Source organism: Podarcis filfolensis, assembly GCF_964270895.1.
Source record: "Podarcis filfolensis genome assembly, chromosome: 3".
Classification (NCBI taxonomy): Eukaryota; Metazoa; Chordata; class Lepidosauria; order Squamata; family Lacertidae; genus Podarcis; species Podarcis filfolensis.
In genome coordinates, this window is record NC_139606.1 from 67,192,820 (window position 1) to 67,212,754 (window position 19,935).

Genomic DNA, 19,935 nt, shown 5'->3' on the forward strand with positions numbered 1-19,935 from the left:
CCATGTTTAGATGTTTGCCACCACTCAACAGAAAGAGTCTTTTAATCTACCAGTGGATGTCATTAAGCCATAACGCCAGATCAGTAGCCCCCTTCCCATTCAAAGCAGTGTGCACCAACCAGAGGATCAGATACCCCCCCCCCCCAAATCAGCTGCTGGAAACACAGAATCGTACAAGAGTTGATCCTTCCATGCCCTGTTTGCAGCCTTCTAGGCCATGTGGGAAACAGCATGCCGGATTGGATGTTTTGAGCCAGCAGGCCTCACCTCATGTTCTCACAAGAACTGTAGAAGAGCACTGCTTTGCTCTTACACTGTTTCCATTCACTTCAGTAGGTGGCAGAACTTTGAAGCTGCAAAAGGTGCAGAATTCAGTGGCCGAATGGCTGACAGGGACAAGATGGGTCTGAACACCTAACGGGACACCTGACATCACTGCATTGGCTACCAGTTAGTTTCCAGGCCCAGTTCGAAGTGCTGGTTTTGACCGGCAAAGCCTTTTGAGGCTCAGGACCTCACTACTTCAAGGCCTGTTTCTCCCCACACACCCGCCAAGTGTCTAGGAAAAAATGGGACAGCCCATTTTTCCACACAATATCATGGTGGCCATTGTCAGTGCTGCGATCTCATGCACTCTTGCCCCACACACTTGCCCCCCCCAAAGCGTTTTTTCCAGGGTCGCAATATTGTGTGGTGCCTCAAAACGCACCCCCCAAAAAGAGCTCTTGGGAGGGTGAGATTGTGGCATGGGTCATGTGACTCGGGAGTGCATCTCAGAAGACACACACCTCGGTTTTTTATCTGAAAAAGTTGGATGAAATGACAAGAGCCAACCTGGACCCTGAATTCTTCATCCAAGGCCCTGTGTGTCCCCCACTGAGGGAGGTGCAGAGGGAGGAGACACAAGTATGGGCCTTCTCGGTGGTGGCTCCTCATTAATGGAATACTTTCCCCAGGGAGGCTTACCTGGAACTATCACCATCTATTTTTAGACAACAGGCAAAAACATTCTTATTCACCCAAACTTTATTTGTGTGCTTATTTTTAATGGGGTTGGGTTGCTTCTGCTCTTTTATATATATTAATGGTGCATTTTAGATTGTTTTTATGCTTGTTTTTAATATTCATTTTTGTAAGTTGCTTTGAATTCAGCTTTCTCAAAAAAAAGGAGATACTAGTGTTTATAATAAATAACAGAACTTTGCTAAGGACTATGTACCTTGTTTGAGTCCTCCTATTTCAGCACCCTTTCCTATCCTCCTGCTCACTTTCTATATCCTACTTGCAAAGTCAAATATTAGGAAACTTAATGAAGAACTGGGTGACCACAAGAAACCGATGGCCTGTCCTGCCATCCCAGGCCATGACTGTTTGTTTCCCAGCCAGTTACAGAGGAAGAAGGGGAACAAACTTCCTGGAATCAGTCCTTTCCAGGAACTCTGGTTTAAGTCACTGCTGTCATCCCAGAAAACAAATCCAGACAATTTCTTTTTGGGTTTAATTCATTTAATTTTTATGTAAGTGAATTAGAAAATGTGATTAAGGATTACTGAATATTCACCATCAGGTTTGCCTAAACTCGCAAATACATGAAACAGGGGAGAGATGGGAAGTTTATTAGAAGGAAGAGGAAATGGTAATATCTTCCACATTTATTGGGTTTGGGGGCTATGAGTCTTATGTGATTTACTTTTGAGCAAGTCAACTTAAATTTCAGTGGCTTTTGCTCATGAGCAGAAGGGTTATGATTTGGAAATCTCAGGATAAAGATCAGGAGAAATTAGCTTGGTTTAAGAGTGAGAAGAAACAGCTCCATTCAGTGGAAATTAAACATTGTTTCTATTAATGCTCAAATGTTCTATGGAACCAATGGAACTTTAATTTTGGCTGGATCATGCCTTGTACATAATCCACAACTGACCAAGTGATGGTTGTTTGCTGCAATCTTTCCATTTTCCTGCCCTTTGGATGGGTGTTACATAAGAAACATTAAAAGAAAAATGCCTGCGGACAAACTCTTAGGATTATCCAACCCTTGGCACAGCCTTAAACCTACAAAACAGCTAACAGAGCCTCATCTGAATGTCTTCTACCTCCTCCCACATTTGATCCTTCCATTGTATACCATCTAGCCTGATTAAAATTACTGGGAAGTTTAACACGCAGATAGTGATATTTTGGTTGGCCCAATAAAGTTATTGCCCTAATATGAACTTTGGATTATTTCTTACAGGTCAACATGGCTATCTTTACTTTTTGAAACTTTATGCTATTTATATACCTCTCATTGTCCCCATTGAGCCTCGGATTCAGAGCAGGAGTGGGAGACTTTGGAGGACAAGGACTCAGATGGAGAGATGAGACAATGCAGCCAAACCCATTTGGCTAACATCCCCTCTAGATGCACCTAATCTTGTACTCTTGAGCCTTGGTTGTTTCTCTTGGACTGGAATTATAGTTGCTACTCCTCTGCCTTGTTAAAGCACCTAGTCTGGTATTTGCTTTTTCCTAGCCACTTGGTCTGTGCTATTAGACTGCTATAATGAAAGTTTGTAAAAAAAAACTTTTTAAAGGCACATGTCTGCAGCTGTTTAAAAATGTCTGGATTGCCAAGGCACACAAAGTGCTTCGGAAGTCTGTGCTTTGACTTCGTCCCACCATCGAACCTTGCCTTGCCGGAGCCCTCCAATGCACCCCGCCTCTCTAATTGGGATTAGTACAAATCTTTGTACAAAATATTCTTTGCAGAAGCAACCTATGTAGCCACATCCTTTGCACAAGAAACCTGTTGCCGATGCTTAATGCATAAATCACGTGTAAGCCTACAAAATGTGGTGGGAATATAAAGACAGAATGCAGCAGGAGTGGTCAATGCGATGGTTTGGGGTTCCAGAGGCATCCACCTGACAGTGGCATTGCTGCCGCTTACCAAGACTGTGGGGGAGGGTGGCCCTGGCAAGGCTGGGGCTGCATGGGTGCTCCTGCTGGTGTGCCTTCAGAGCCCCAACCTTGCTGCTTATGGGTTGGAAACTTCAATCCCCTGCCCCACTGCAGTGACAGCTCCTGGAATGTACATATTAGTTTTGGCCCTTGAATACTTTTTCTGCATATCTCCTAATTCTGCATTTTCAAGTGACGTAAGATCTGTGCATCACAGCTTAATAAACACTTCAACCTAAAATTGGGTAATTGCTTTAATTTTAATTTTATATACTGTGATCTTTTTATGTGAACCTCCTTGAGACTTCCGGGTATAGGGAGGTATATAAATTCAAGAAGAAGAAGAAGAAGAAGAAGAAGAAGAAGAAGAAGAAGAAGAAGAAGCAGCAGCAGCAGCAGCCAGATGTTATTGGACTCCAACTCCCATTAGCTTGAGCAGTCAATGGGTTTTAGGCACTACAGGATGAAAGCCATTCCCTCTGATCCCATAGTCATGATCCTTAAACTGTTGTTTATCATCACCTATTTACTAATTTCCCATTTCAAGACCACCCATCAACTGAAGTCCTCTGGATGGCTTACCAAACATGATAAAATATGCAAATGCAATGCATAAAACTCAGAGCCTGGCGTAAACCTCTTCCAAAAACAACATATAAAGTGGCCAAGATAAAATGAACATATTGATATGAAATTATATACATAATATTATAAAATGAAAATATATTAATGCAAAGCTAATATGTTATTGGGGTGACCGTGGCTACTGAATGGTTGGGGAAAAGCACTTTGTACTTGATCAGAGACCTGTGATGCCTGGCCAGCTTGCATACTGAGAGAAATAAAATTAAAGCAACAGTTCCACCAAAGTAATGAAAGCAAACCTGGGGGGTGAGTATACACCTGTCTTCTAAAATTTGCTATTACAGAAACTGTTTCTTTCACTGTGCAAATGGTGATCAACCTGGAAGGCATAAACCTAGCTGTAGGAAATGTAAAAAAATTATGGGTGGGGGCCACAGGTGCCAACTCCCTGGGGCCCTGGGTGCCTGAGCACCCACAAATTCCCCATGAACGGGCTGGGCATCCACAAATTTTGATGCCAGGGCCATGCATGCTGCATGGCACCCACAGCGCCAGGCACTCACAGTAGTGGGGCCAAGTTGGCACCCCTGGTGAGGATAAACCTCTAGGACAGATAGTCTGTTCTCTACATGCCTGCTGGGAAATTGTCCTGCTGAACATATATCTTTCAATTATGCTTATATTTCATATGTTACAAGCCACAGCCTTTGGAAGAGGATCTGAGGTGTGGCTCTGTTGAGCCCTCACTCAGATGAAGTAACATTTTTTGAGTCCAAGGCTGGGAATTTCATTGAAACCTAATAGGTCTATCTGGGGGGAATTTTTCACTTTACGGGTCGTTTCTCTTTTTCAGCACCAAGAATTGGCCTCATGTTCTATGTGTCTTTCCCTTTACAATAAATAATGTTTAACCAGCTAATTCTGAGGAATCAGTGATACAAACAAACTAGAGAGTTAAATGTCAGCCATTATTTGGTTTAGTTTATGGGTACAAGTTTTGACTAATGCTTTATTAGCTGGGATTGCTGGAATGGGCAAACACGTTGGGTAAAATGAGAGAGAGAGCAGCGGATGGCAAGTAGTCCTGTCTTTGAAAAGAAAGGGTATTGAAAAGAAAGGATATCTGGCAGAGTGAAGAAATGGGAATATATGAAAAGTAAAATATTAAAAAGGAACATCCTAGGTATTATCTGCTCCAGTGTAGAAATGTAGAAAATTCTATTAAGCAAAGCACTTAGGTTTGCTTTCTGTGTAATATGAAAAGAACCTTTCGTATACTTGGATTCAGCCTGATGTCAGTATGTTAAAATCAAACATACACAGTACTGAAACTTAGTTGTTCTTTGATCTGAGAATTTAGAAGTCAAAGACATAGTCGTATGTCTTGAAATTGATATCAGGATCTTCTGATATTTCTTGCTCATCTTCCAAAGACAAGTCAGGGAGCTCTGGCTTGGCAATTTCCCTGAAATTAAAAGAATTGGGGAGAGAAGAGACCCACTATGGGTAACTATGACTTAATGCTCTGGGTTTCTGTTTTATAAGTCCCATCTTCCTGAAAGCAGGATTTGTGTCTTAAAAGCTGCATTCTTTGCCCAGTCCAGTGTTACTCATGTTAAGTCATTCATCAATATAGCAATAAATCAATTTAAACAGAGAGGAGGCGGGGGGGGGGGGGCTTCCCATGAATTAAATATGAACTTCCTTTGTCTCACAGCATCCTGGACAAAACAATCACAGACATTTCCATTCATCCCCTTGGGAGTGTGACGTCTACAACGTAACGTGATTGCTCTTTTTGAAGCGGAAAAGTGGTCCTGTGTATATAAACCCTATAAGATGAGGCTGCTTGAAAGGCTGCACAGAGTGCACTGAAGGGGGAGAGAGGCATTCGCCCAGGAAGGAGAGCTGCTGAAACTTCAGACCGGCAGTTAGAGGGAGCAGAAACGGACAGGCACTTTCCTTGCCACATTCCTGCTCAGCACCTGAGGAAGAAACTTGTGGAACGGCCAAGGAGCTGCCGAGGGAATTCAGCACTTCGGAAAGCTCCTAGTGTCACCTGCCTTTGAGGTTCCTCTTCCGGCTTTGTAAGTAAAAGTTTTAGGAGTTTCCCTTTGTGGTGCTGGTAGATTTCAGTTCAGAGAAATACCAGACTAATGTTTGTTTGTGGCAAAAGAAATACGGCTAAAAAGTTTCTATGCACAGAGTGGAACCAAATCTGTTTGAGAGATAATTCTTCTTTTGATGCCTTTACTGATTAATCTCCCAGATAACTGAAGTTGTTTCCTTTGGCCTCAGGAAAAATAATCAGTATTTCAGATCCGCTCCTGCTTTTGATCTTACTTCCGGCTGATATGCTTATGGGAGTCCCTGCTCACTACTCTTTTTCTATTTTATTATCATAATTTTGTTTCTCTTTCTGCTTCTTCTTCTCCCATATGCAGATTTCTAGAGTGTGAATTGTGTTGCACATGACCTTTCCTCTGAAATTGTCCACTTCAATTTCGCTGGCATTTCACATGGATTTTATTCTTAGCAACATTCTTGGTATCTGATGAAGGGAATGCAGCTCCCCCTTCCACACGAGGGGGTGCCTTTTGTGTGCAGTTGCTACTGTAAAACAATGAAAAGAGATGCCTTTGCATGAGAATGAATGAATTATCGTTACAGCCATGTGAAATCCTTTCCAGCTCATTAGTGCCTTGTCTCTAGTTCCAAAGCCCTTAAAGTGGAAGTTCTGGACCTGTTCCCAGTGAATTTCAACGGTATCGCCGAGTAACTGCTCCTGGGTTGCAAACAGCATTTATTTACTATCTTGATTCAAAGCTGTAAAGAGGAACTGCACTTTTTGTCTTCAGCTGCAGTCCTGTCTGTACATTTCATATGGTCCTGTACATTTCAAATGCTCTGTACATTTCATAAATAGTATGGTTTTATATGCTGAATTATATACATGGTGCATTTTCAGTTGTTAAAACAGTAAAATACATTTCGGCTCAATAAGAAAGTAAGTCAGGTGGCAGAAATATCAAAGTTATATGGTCATATTTTAATACCAGACACAGGAAAATCACTATGAAAATCAAACTGATTTAAATTAACATTTTGACCCCAATATACTATTAACAAGGTGATTTCTTCTGTCAGTCTGTGTACCTATCTCCTTCTCTCTCTGCTGGCTTGCATGTCAACCCTCTGACTTTTTTTTAAGTTAAACTTTGCCGAAAGCTTCTAGGTAACATACTGTGTATCTCACCAAAATAAGCACTTTTAATGCATGAAGAAGTTGATCTGTCAAGGCAGCAAAGAATCATAGAACTGTAGACCTAGATGGTCATCTAGTCCAACCCCCTGCAACGAATGGTTGTTGTGATTCATCTTCTCATTCATACAAGAATCATCCATGCCTTTGCTACCAACTGCACATTACTTATCTCACAAGGAATCTGTCATAAGAAACTTATTTGCCTCTCTCAACCTTCTTGTTCAAGGACAATTCCTTAACACCAGGAATCCAAATGATTTTGCCCAATTAATAATATTTTAAATTAATATATTTTTTAATATTTTGAAATGTGCCCTACAGTGGTCTTCCTTTGCCTATTCAGAATTACCAATTTCATGTTTATTAGGCCACCCTTTGCCATGTCTTTTTGTTTATGCAAAATTTGGGCATTGACAACAAGAGGTTAACATTTTTTAAAATTATCTTTGTCCAGGCAGGTCCACAGAGATGGAACATGGAAGTGGCCCCCAGCTTCTCCTCTCCTTTGCTCTCCTCTATGTTCTCTGCACTCAAGCACTCGCTTTACCTCCTCTGGGAACATACTCTGCTATGAGGTAAGGGTTGCACCAGCTAAGCCTACCTAGAGAACAGCATGATTTGCAAATCCAACAGGAGATGCAGATGTCACAAAACTGTAACAAAAAAACCCCAAACCCTCCAGTTTGAAATGCTCTAATGCTGCCTACCTTGCAATGACCAACCTGAATGTGCTTAGGAAAATTTGCAATATCATTTTACTTGGACTAGCCAAAAAGAAACTGAGCACTTTTTTGAAAACTTAACTTTGGGCATAGCTTGACTGAATATTTCATGTATGCTTTTATGCCTTTTGTTACTGACTCTCACTGTTTCACGAGTAAGAGGCTAGAAATAGCTAACTAGTTCAATACGAATGGACAGGAAGAAATGAGGACATATTTACTTGGCAGTAACTTTGATAGCTGTTAGTCCAAAATGTTCATCAAATTATTCAGTTCAGTGCCCTTGAAAAATCATTGAGATTCCTTGCATGCAATGGAAGTGCATCTGCAACCTTGTAATACCTAGCCAAAGAGTGAAAATACGATGGCTCTCTTTACCATTTGCTTTATCTGCTTTACTTCCATTCCATCATTTTATCACAGCCTTCTCCAACATAGAGCTCTCCAGATGTTCTTGGACTACAGCTCCCATCCTCCCTGACCACTGGCCATGCCGGCTGGGGCTGATGGAGTCTGAAACATCTGGAAAGCCCCATGTTAGAGAAGGTTGTTTCATCAGAATTTCAGCATTAGTTATTACTGTGTTGAAATTGCTGTTGTAAGCTTGGTGTGTTCTAGGATCCATGCCCAGAGTGGCTGGGATACAGTAAATCATCATAATCCTCCTCCTCCTCCTCCTCCTCCTCCTCCTCCTCCTCCTCCTCCTCCTCAAGGGCCTGACTTTTAGCTTCCAAGGGTCCTCTCCTTATGAAAGGATGCAGGTACACACACACACACAGCAAGAAGTGGGGACAGAGGAAAAACAGTCAGGTGTATTTCAAAGCAATCTGTCCCAGGGATAAAAGATAGCTCTTTAATAAGCATTTGACATAGACATGGATATTCTTAAAACCACACATGTTTACTGCCCGGTTACATATTAAAACTCAGAGAAAAATGTTTAGTAAATAAAACCAAGGGGCATGTTGCCTGAACACTATCTACATATTCCAGCCACAACAGGAGAATCTTTAGAAACTAACTAGAAGATTCATCCATTCCGTCTTCGTTCAAAAGCACTCAAGAGTACAATATAATAAACTCATACAATATAATAAACTCACCTATAAGTGGGGTGGGATCACACTGGCAGATCCAGCAACCCAACCTACATACTCTCAACTAAATATCTAACAGTAAAACAGAGAGCCAAAATAAAACTTTGTTTTATAACAGACAAGAAGACCTTGTGTATATCAAGCAAAGTCCGTCCTAAGCCTCCTGACTGCTCTTCTGCCAGGAAACATAAAACCTCTAGCTTTAGTTCAGCTTCCATTACTACAAATGTTTAATATGGACTATTACATGGAAGAAGAATATAAATCCAGATCAACATGTCCACAATTATTGGTTGCATTCATACTCTATCATGAGCTGCTTGAGTATTAGCACTCAACAGTCTAGGGTCTAGCCTAGTTTAGCGGTCATTAGCAGTGAATGCCAGCCAACTAAATGTCCAGCTTCAAAAGCACATTTATGCTCTAATAGCTTGTTAATAGGCACAGAAGGGGCACGGCAAGATGAAAGGCGTTCTTGTTGAATTGTGCTTTTGAGAACGGCACTAGTTTGTCAGAAACAATTTGGGTCTTTCAAAAGAGGATCCAGATATTCTTGTGTTTACCATTAGATCATGATTAGGACTGACAGAATGGAATTCCATACAAAGAGACAGCCAGGTTGAAGTGAAACATAGGTAATATTCAGCAAGTGATTTTCCATCACAGCTACCTTGGTATTTAGTCTGTGATAAAAGGAACATATTACTCAGGGGTGGGGAACCTGTTGCTCCCCGGATGGTATTCAACTACAACTCGCATCATGCCTGACCTCTGCCTATGCTGACCTGGGCTGATAAAATTTTTGAGTCCAATAACTTATGAAAGACCATCGGTTTCTCATATAGGACTTAAAATACTTTTCTCAACCCTGTGCTTGAAACAGACATCTTATAGAACATAATTGTAAGCTCAGATGTCAAATCAACGCAAAACCGTCATTACAAAGGACTTTATAGCATGTCTATGTTTTCAACACATTGGAAAATTCAGAACTGAAGCAGTTCTAGAATCAAAGGGCTGGAAGAATCTTAAAGTGGGCATCATGGATTATATGTTTGCTATAAGTAGCACTCAGTATTGTCCATGGATCTTACCTCAGAAAGAATTTTATGTTGAAGAATCCTTAGGAGAAAAATGGCTTTTATTAAAGCCTTTTCTGAGAAAATTTGGGAAAACAAGTGCTGGGGGTTATTTCCACCTCTTACCAACCCCCAGGAGCTTCAAGATCCCATTGTAGATTTTAAGTGAGCATTAAATGTCCCCCAACTCAAGTTTTTTTCAACAGAAACATGACTTTCAACATCATATCAGAACTAGGACGCTCTCTTCCTTTAGTCACATCACATATTCGTTTTAGAATTTACGCTGGTTATTGGGAAGGGTGATTGTTGAGAGTGAGGGAGGGTTAATGTGTCGAGGTGGTGGTTGACTGAGGAATTTTGGTGGGGACTGAGTTGAATGGGTCTTGATTTATCTGCTTTATATACAGTATTATTTAATTTTGGTGTTTAATTTCCTTTGTAAACTGCTTTATGATCGATTCTGATAAAAAGTGGTATACAGATACTTGAAATGAAAAGATAGAAGCAAGAAGGAATATGGAACTAGTCATCTCAAGCCAGAGATGGTTGTCAGTTTCACAGAAAAAAGTTAGCAGATATTCAAACAACAATCTTTCTGATCTTAGTTTTTTCTTACTTCCTGTATATATCCGATTGGGTCACATATTCAGTCCTGAATAGTTCAGTGTGATTACCCTGTGGTTAATAGTTGGCATGCTATGAATCACTTTGTCCAACCATTGTTTCGAAACATCTATTACAATTTAATTGTTTTATTGATTTGTAGTTTGAGATTATCATTCATTTGAGATTATCTATTGACTACAGTTGTCAAATCAGCCCTGGGAAGCCAAATGTTCGGCCAATTCAGACACAATTCAGTGATGTTTGAAGGTTCCCCAAACTTGTCAGGTAAATTATCTAAAGAGACTGCTGGCTGGGGGTTTGATTTTATGAAGAACAGCATCAGCAAACTGAGGAGGCTTCTTGTTTACATTTGTGTATTCGTACAAGGAAACATTCTTTTACTTATGGAAAGCCTTTGGGGGCTCTGTAAGATCCTTTGAAGAAATGGAGTTTCTTCAATTGTATAACATTGTTGGAGCTTGATAACAGGGTGGTCAGGTGAAATGGAGGACAGAACTTCGACACTTTTAATAGTTTAGAAGAGGGAAATTTGGCAGGAATAGTTTATTATGCTAGCTACATGTGCTAGAATTTCCTCCTCTACACAACTGTTAATGGTGTAGGAATTCTGTCCTCTTTTATACCTGGTCACCATACTTAAACCATGGCAATTTGACTTTTGCATAGTGTTCTAATTTCCCTTGTCCTGCTCCCATCATCATGTTTGAGGCTTATCAATATAACACCACAGGGACTGCCATGTGCATGCATTTATACAATAGGTTAAATTACAGACCGAAGCTGCAATGCTATAAACATGCACCTGGGAGTTGGTCCGTTTGTGGTCAATAGGACTTACTTCTCAGCAGACATGAATAGGATTGCACTATAAAAATCTCCTTTTTGCACTGAAACTCCCTTAGGTCATTTACTATGGTTGTGATCAACTGAAGTTAACTACTTTGAAGTCCTCTTGATTTGAATGGGAGAGCTCAGTGTACCTAAATCTCTCCCATTGGCAGGACCATGTTTTCTGTATTATCTTATCAGCACATAATGAAATCATTCTGCATGTATAACTGTTCATTGTGAAGTCTGTACTGAAATAATTGAAAGAGTAGGGACATCTGCATGATCTGGACACAGTTTTAAAATATCTGCAATTGTGACTAATATTCTTCGTTGTCATAATGAATGACAATAATGATTTCATTTATGAATTGCTTACTATAGGCATCTTATAGTAATAGTCAATCTTAACCTGGGAGGTGGTTGTAAGAATTCTCTAGCATCTTCAAACATTGTTTTCTTTTCCTCTTCTTCACTAGATTAGGAAACAGAATGCCATTTGATGGGGCAAGTGAATCTGATCATTCTCAAGGTTCATTAAAATCTGAGGCTGACATTTTGCAAACTACACTACCTGAGAATGACAAGTTCTATTATGATGTGTACAGAGCTATGGATAGGTAAGGCATTTTTTTTTAAAAAAAATCTAATAATCATTGCAAATCTGAATGCTGAACTGCTTGTAATTTCACTGAAGCTTTCTGACCATTCCTCTCTCCCTCTTTCATGGCCTTTAAGCTATGTTTGCATTACTAGAATTATGTGTTTGGAACTGTAAGGATCCACGTATCTTTAGCTGCAGTAACTATATGGTTGTCTGTACATTAGCTGTAAATATGAAACTATATACAATCTTGAGAATGTAGGTCACAGCTTTTTACTGTAGGACTTTCAATTGCAGGAACACAAGACATGCCGATGGACTCTTCACAAGCGGCTACAGCAAACTTTTGGGTCAAATTTCGGCAAGAAAATATTTGGAATCGCTTATAGGAAAAAGAGTTGGGTTAGTAACTATTCCTCCCAGTAACTATTCCTCCCAGACTCAGCTGGTTTCCCCTACATTCCTCTTAAATACCCACATTCCACTATGTTTGAATTCAAACATTGATCATACGATCATCATGTGTTTGTATTTTGTTGGCATCTATCTTGGGAGAAAATGGAGGAGTACTACTTTGGGGGTGAAGCTGAATGGCTGGAGAGTTACAGTGCCTGCTGTGGCTGTAGAGATTGATGTGGGAGAGACATGTTTTGTTGCATCTGGGGCAGATGAAGTTATCTGGTTGTGCTGCTGCAGGTGCACCATGATGTTTCTTCTCTCTGTGCTCCTTCCAGCACTCATTTCTCCTCTGGTCACTGCTAGCAGGCCACCCTCAGTGTCTCCACTGTTCTGAAAGTGAAATCTGAAAGCCAAGTTTTTAAAGTTGGATATCCATAATTGGAACAAGCTTATCCATAACTGGTACAAGCAGTATGCCAAAGATGGTGGGAGGGATGTAGTCTTAGCTTTGCTTGCATAACATCCCTGTTCAGTTCCTGATATCTCCTGTTGAAGAGTCAAAGAATCATAGAGTTGGAAGGGATCCCAAGGGTCATCTAGTCCAATGCAGGAATCTCAGCTAAAGCATCCTTGACAGATAGCAAAGAGACTGCTAGCTGGGAGAGCTACTGACAGTCAAAAGTATAAAGGCAACTCCATTTCATATTATGCTGTATTTTATCCACCAAGCATTTGTCACTGCTTGTTTTGCTTGAAATCAATGAGAGATCCATGCTTATTTTGCACTGATTTCAGTGGGGTTTTCAAGCATGCTTAACAGTGCAGGACAGAACTCAAAGGTGTCTTTTCAATATTTATTACCACCAGATTTGAATTCTTTCCAGAGTAAATTTGGTTTAGTCAACTAAGTTTTACTCAGAGTAATCCATTATAATTATTTTAGTGTATTTTTGGTTTCTATGGAAGCCGCCCAGAGTGGCTGGGGAAACCCAGCCAGATGGGTGGGGTACAAATAATAAATTATTATTATTATTATTATTATTATTATTATTATTATTAATGGCCATGGCTAACTTTGTCCCACTGATTCTGATTTCAGTTGGTCTATTCTGAGCAAACAATAGATGAAAACAACTGTAAGAGACAGTTACAATGCAATTCTATATATGCCTACTTAGAAGTAAAACCCATTGAGTCCAGTGGGGCTTGCTCCCAGGTAAGTGCATATAGAATAGCATTCTTCCGCAGACATTTTAAGACCAGTGAAGGGAACCTTTGGCCCTCTAAATATTAACCATGGGGCTGGTGGGATTTGTAGTTCGGCAAAGGTTCCCCACACCTGTGTTAAGAGCATGGTCAAGAAATGAGGTCATTGTATTAATGTAGGAAAAGAAGAGTGAGAATAGACTTTCCATCAGTTACTTAGCTTTCAAGAAATACAACCTGTGGGTTTTGAAATTCTTGCATTTTGATTGGCTCGTGTATTAATTGCAAGTCTCTTTTATGTTCAAGAAATAACACTCCCCTTGATGAACAGACACCGCCAGTCAAACGCCATTCAGATGCTGTCTTTACTGACAACTACAGTCGCTTTCGAAAGCAGATGGCTGTGAAGAAATATTTGAACTCTGTTTTAACTGGGAAAAGAAGGTAGGAAGAAAGAGTGCACAAAAGACAGGTGGTTTTTTTTTTAGAAGTCTCCAGCAGTGACGAGCTATTAACGCAATCTTCCTTTTAACATATAGAAAAGTGCAAGCGACGTTGTATCACAGCGGCTTTCTTCTGAGGACAATTTATAACAAAAATAGCTTGAAAGAACAAAGATTGTGTACAGAAAGAAAGGGCATCACGATCCAGCCATATTTTTCCATGCTTTCTATAGAAGGCATGATTTAACTAAGAATGTGAGAACTAACCCGCTTGTTCTCAGGCAGCAATTACATAATTATTAACTAAAATGTTCAGCATTATGCCTTGAGGTAAACTGATTTCTATAAAAGTGCTATACATTGTTTTGTATAATAAAGCTAGACAGGTTGAATCATTTTAATAAAGGCTAATGATGCAATAAAATGCAACAAAGGAGAAAGTTTCTAAGATGAATTCCAAGAAGTAAATTAAACTAAATCTAAGCTTCTGCTCTGCCACAGTCAGGAAGAGCTAAACCCAGCCAGCCTTCGGGATGAAACGGAATTGCTTGACCCTGCCTTCTCCGAAAACTATGATGATGTCACTGTAGATGACCTTGAGCTTCTGAATCACCTCCCATTGGTAAGTCTGAACCAACCAGAGTAACCATCTTACGTTTATTATGTGCATAGTTCATATGTGCCACCAGGGTTTTCCAAAAATTGCTCTTAATGACATGACTCCCATATGACATTTCTGTGGGAATCACCTCACAGGAAGATAATTGCATGGATTAAATAACGATAATATCTGTGAAGTATTTCTAATGAAAATGAGTGGTTTGATAGTGTTAATTCACCTGGCTCACTTGGGTTTTCTCAGATTGTGTGTGCTAAGGCATGAAACCCAAACTGACTTGTTTAATTAGGGTGAATAGTACTGTGTCTCTGAGGATAACTACACTGGCATTTCTTTTAATTAAAACAAAAATAAGTCCACCCACACCTTTCCTCATACCTTTCATGGCCTTCTGATTAGTTGAAATCTAAGTCGCTTCTGAATCTGACCATCTAGTTAGTGGGTAAGCATAAAAAGATTCTTGGCCAGAAGTCTGGTTTATATTCATATTAGTGACACTCACACTGTGGGTTGCTATTTACTAAGGCTGCAGTACGAGCACAAGTTACCTGGGAGACAGCCCCACTGAATTCAAAGGAAGTTATTTCTGTGTAGACATGGGTAAGATTGCAGCCTAAGTGGGTCAAAAGAGGCACTGTGGGGAGGACGTTGACTTCTTATATCACTGAGTACTGAGGATAATATGGGTAGATGGCATGCAATCAGTATCAAACATAAAATGATTTTTACACTTATTAGAGTTTGAATTTGTTGAAGTGAAGTTTTTTTCTGAAGGAGTCCTGTGAAACATAACTTGAGAGAAATTGTGCATTTATTTAAACCATGCATCCCCATCCATCAACAGGAGTGGTCCATTTCAGGATGCCACTAAGTGTGTTCAGACTGTACTTTGGGGTTTTGCCCCCTTTGTTTTTTGTTTAAAAGCAATAACCCCCACCCCATTGTTCTTCTGCATAACTCTAAGCATCCTGCTACTTCTCTCTTGTTTCTACTTTGGCTCCAATCCTATTGGGCACTCAACCATCTGGGTTTGCTATTAGAGGAAATGATGCATCTTATCATTCTTATCTTATTTTGCCACTGAGATGCTTAAAGACAAGCCCCTATATCTTATTGCAGCTCCTATTTGGGCAGTTAAATGACATTATTGGCCATGCCACAAAGATGATTTGATTTACCATGACATTTTCCCAAGGAGGACTGCATTTGTACAAGTTTATTGTTGTCTACTGGCTAACAGCCCAACAACATGAGCCACTGTTGAACAACCAGGGATGGGAAAGCTGTGGCCCACCAGATGATGTCAGACTACAAGCCCTTTCATCCCTGACCATTGGTGCTGGTGGAAGTTGGAATCAGCAACATCTGGAGGGGCCACAGGTTTATCGTCTCTTATACAAAGCCCATAGCATTGGAAGAGAGAGCCTTGTCTCTGGCTCCAGATCTTTCCTGAAAGCAAGTGCAACCATTAGTGATGCTGGCAGAGAATATGAGGCCCCTGGATTGAATAGCCCTGATAGAAATACTAGAAGTTTGGCCTTCTGTCCTTAACCAGGCAATGGACAAGCATCTTCAATACGTTGCTTTCCAAGACTTAGCCCAAGCCCTTGCTTCACTTCCATCTCCAGATCATACAACCGATTCTGTAGGCCAGCAGTAGGGAACATTTAGCCCACCTGATGTTGCGGAACTACAACTCCCATCAGCCCCAGCAAGCATGGTCAATGGCCAGAGATGATGGGAATTGTAGTTCAGCAATATCTAGAAAACCAAATGCTGTCCGCAGCTGCCACAGACCATCAGTAGGTGAATATCCACCTATTAAGGTCCAGTTCCAGCTAGAGTCTTGGCGCTGACAAAGTGGAAGTCACATTTAGAAGGTTTTTATCCTATACACTGACCTAAGTGGGTACAGTGCCTGTGTTTGCATATGGCTGCCACCTGAGCCACACCTGCCCCAGACATTTTGCTGCCTGAGCTGAAAGACAAAAGTGCCCTCCTGTTCCCACCCATTCCACCAGTTGACTTGTACTTCAGCAATGATGATGTGATAGCTTTTTTGCTACACCTGTGGGTGGCCTGCTAGCTTGAGGAGCATAGAGCACACACAGCTCTGTTCTTCAAGAGAAGAGAATGCTCTGAGGGCTCAGAATAAGTGTCACAAAGTGGGAGACTGTTACATCAATTGTATACCATCAGAAGCATTGCAATAGCAATCATGGTTCATTTGATTTCTTTACATATAGTGCAATCCTATACATCTACTCAAAAGTAAGTCCCAAAGAATTCAATGGGACTTACTTCCAGGTAAGTAGGCAAAAGACTGAGTGAGTCACTCAGACCCATTTCTAGCATATGCATTGAGAACTTTTTTAAAATTCAGGATTACTGTACAATCTTTTAATAAGTGTTACCATCATTTTCTAAATTAAAGTTTCTAAAGTACGTGTTATTTTTCTCTCTCCCTAGAATGTCTGAAGACAACTCCGTAAAAAGAAAAAAACCCTGCAAAAAAATCCTAAAGATGAGATCAAACTATTTTTTTGAGTTTCTCATAGTATTTCAAAGAGATGATTTCCGTATTTAAACCAAAACAGATATATTGTGAAGTGAAAATTGTGATATTTTTGTTTCTTATATAATAAAAATGGATGTTTACACTGTAAATATTACTTTAGAGTGATCTACCTAAAGCTGTACATATGTATGCTAGTTTTAACTCACAACAAATCCTATGATCTCTTATGCTGTAAATCTGTTATTTTGATAACTGCATTTCAAAGAAAGACAAGCAACGCACAGGACAGAAAGTACATTAAACTGCTGCTTATGGCTGCATATACAAAATCACCGTATGCTGATTAATTGCTCCTTAGCACTTAAACTACTATCTTGAGCTCATGAACTGGATGGGCAGAGAGTGAGCTTTCTCACTTTTTCAGTGCAGTGATGGGGATACGGCACGACTCCAAATGAATTAACTATATTCAAATTGCTGCTTCACTATACTTAGAATTGCCTAAGATGAAACTGGAGGGGGATATGTTGAAGAACTCTTCTAAAGCAAAATGTTGGTAGGAATTTAGGAGTGGTGGTGGTGAAATATTTTTCAGTACAATTCATAACACTTATCAGGTGCGTTTCATGTACCCCTAAGGTGCCATTGAACCCTCTTCTCCCTGCCAGCAAGATTCCAGACAATCTGGAGGGGGTCTCCTAAGGCAAAATACCTGTAGGACTTTTGAGGACACTGAAAAGAATCTCAGCCAGATGAGAGACATTTTTAAAACTCCCCACCCCCAGGTTTAGTAAATGCCCCCCCTCCAAATGTAGATAAACCTTTGTGAAAGACTACCAATTAAAGTAAAAGGGCACAACACTGGATGGATTTTTTCATAGGCGACTGCATCATTGTTGCAAATTCAGATTATTTTCATAGCCAACCAAACTAAAGTCAGATATATATCCTGTATATTTATAGGTATCTTTTTCCATTTAATGATATAGCTACTGGGCTACCAGAATCAATGTAATCCCACAGTTGCCAAAGGTGAACGCTTCCCCTTGATTTGTGCTAAAATCATGGATGTTAGGATTAAAGTGCATTTGACATTGTATATGTTTACCAATGAAAGTATTCCATATATATATATATATATATATATATATATATATATATATAGAGGACTGGAGACACTTTACTATTTTTTTCCAAAATGAATGTAACCGATGAAATATGCAGACAATAAAGACATTTTATTATCACTGCAAATATCATTGGTTTGATTCAGTGCTGCAATAAACTGGGGAGTTGTCAGGTGATAGACATCACCCTAACTCTGTTATTTCACGAAGCAAGAGAACAGGGGTCAATACAAAGTAAAAGGAATAGCACTTTTCAAAGCAAGCTCACACCTTGCATTAACTGACCTTCTGCAATGCCTGAAATAGTTCCAGGAACTGCTCCAGTACAACAGAATGGTCTATACAAGAGCTGCTCCTACCATTAGGCAATGTGAGACAGTGGCCTCAGGTGGTGTATTACTTTACCATAGTTTTGTCTTTACCATAGTTTTGTAAGCTCCCTTGTACACATTCATTCTGCAGCTGTGGATGGGGGCAGCACTACAAATGCAAGCCCCACCCGCAAGGTCCCTGTGTGTGTCACCCTGTGTGCTGAGTCCCCAACCATCTCCACGTTAAGCGAGGAAGGTGTGCAAGTGGGCATCTCAAGCAACAATCTCTGCTATAACAACTGTAGGAGTGTTACAGGAGTGTTCCTATTTTGCTCTGTGAAATTATGGCGTGTATATGGCCATCACGAAAGAGGGGTGCCACAAAAAGCAGAGGTGGAATAAATGGCACTCACATAGAATATTTGGTTCTCCAAAACAGTATGAGAAACTCATAGGTATCCAGCAGCTGCCTTGGCATACTCCAAAGAAAATCACTTGATTTGATTGAATATGCGAAAGCTGCTTTTCCAACGACTAAGCTGATGTGAAAGAAGCTCACAGCGTTAACAAATATGAACAACACTTCCTAATTCAAAATAAATATACAATAAAACTATAATTAAAACAATGAATGCAGCAAAGGGAAGAAAGCAAAATAGCACAAAACACCAGTCATAAGAACATAAGAAGAGCCTACTGAATCAGGTCTATGGCCCATCTTGTCCAGCATCCTGTTATCCCAGTGGCCAAACCAGATGCCTGGTTTGGCTCTCTCCCCTCCTGTGGTTTCCACTAACTGGTATTTGGAAGCATTACTGCCACCAACTGTGGAGGCAGAGCACAGCCATTGTAGCTAGTAGCTTTCAACATAACTGTTCTCAATCATTTTTTCTAACCTTTTAAAGCCATCGCGGCTTCCTGTAGGAAATTAATCAATCCCACTGGATATAGCTTAGGAATGCCAATTAGCCATGTGCCAAGAAATGGGGGGTGTGTGTGGATCCACTAAGACATCCTATCTCTCACCTAAGGTGTACAGTGGTACCTCGGGTTACAGACGCTTCAGGTTACAGACTCCGCTAACCCAGAAATAGTACCTCGGGTTAAGAACTTTGCTTTGGGATGACAACAGAAATCGTGCTCCGAAGGCGCGGGGGCACTGGGAGGCCCCATTAGCTAAAGTGGTGCTTCAGGTTAAGAACGGACCTCCGGAACGAATTAAGTTCTGAACCCAAGGTACCACTGTACACACACCCCTCCCCTCTCTCACCCAGAAGAGGGGGCAGGCTCCACCAACAGGGTCTTGCCCGGGGGTAGAATATGTTGTGGGGCAGGGGCAGGGGTGGAAGCTTTGTTTTTATAAATTTGGCCATGGGGGAGATCCCGTTTTTCTCTGCCATAGCATTCATCACATTTCCTAAGGGTCAAGATGTGTGCAAGTTTGAGAGCATTACAAACAGAACATCCCAGAGACTAGAATGCAATCACACAACTGCAGTAAATAGATTGCAGCACCCATCATCGCTGACCATATTAGCTACCCAAACTTCAAGGATGTTAGA

The 19,935-nt window shown here is 40.5% G+C and overlaps 1 protein-coding gene across 2 annotated transcripts in view; it reads left to right on the plus strand.

Annotated features, from left to right (window-relative positions):
* Positions 1 to 19,935, plus strand: part of LOC310760079 (VIP peptides-like) — a 397,324-nt gene that overhangs the window by 26,599 nt on the left and 350,790 nt on the right. Inside the window, exons 2-8 of one of the 2 annotated variants that reach the window (XM_083608051.1) lie at positions 5,243 to 5,612; positions 7,245 to 7,365; positions 11,626 to 11,766; positions 12,048 to 12,152; positions 13,662 to 13,799; positions 14,300 to 14,420; positions 16,887 to 17,264. The exons of the other annotated variant lie outside the window; for it this stretch is intronic. Coding sequence (XP_083464177.1) covers positions 7,259 to 7,365; positions 11,626 to 11,766; positions 12,048 to 12,152; positions 13,662 to 13,799; positions 14,300 to 14,420; positions 16,887 to 16,895 — 621 coding nt within the window. The 5' untranslated portion in view covers positions 5,243 to 5,612; positions 7,245 to 7,258 and the 3' untranslated portion in view covers positions 16,896 to 17,264. Of the gene's footprint in view, positions 1 to 5,242; positions 5,613 to 7,244; positions 7,366 to 11,625; positions 11,767 to 12,047; positions 12,153 to 13,661; positions 13,800 to 14,299; positions 14,421 to 16,886; positions 17,265 to 19,935 lie in introns of those variants that run through there. 2 annotated transcript variants of the gene reach the window in all.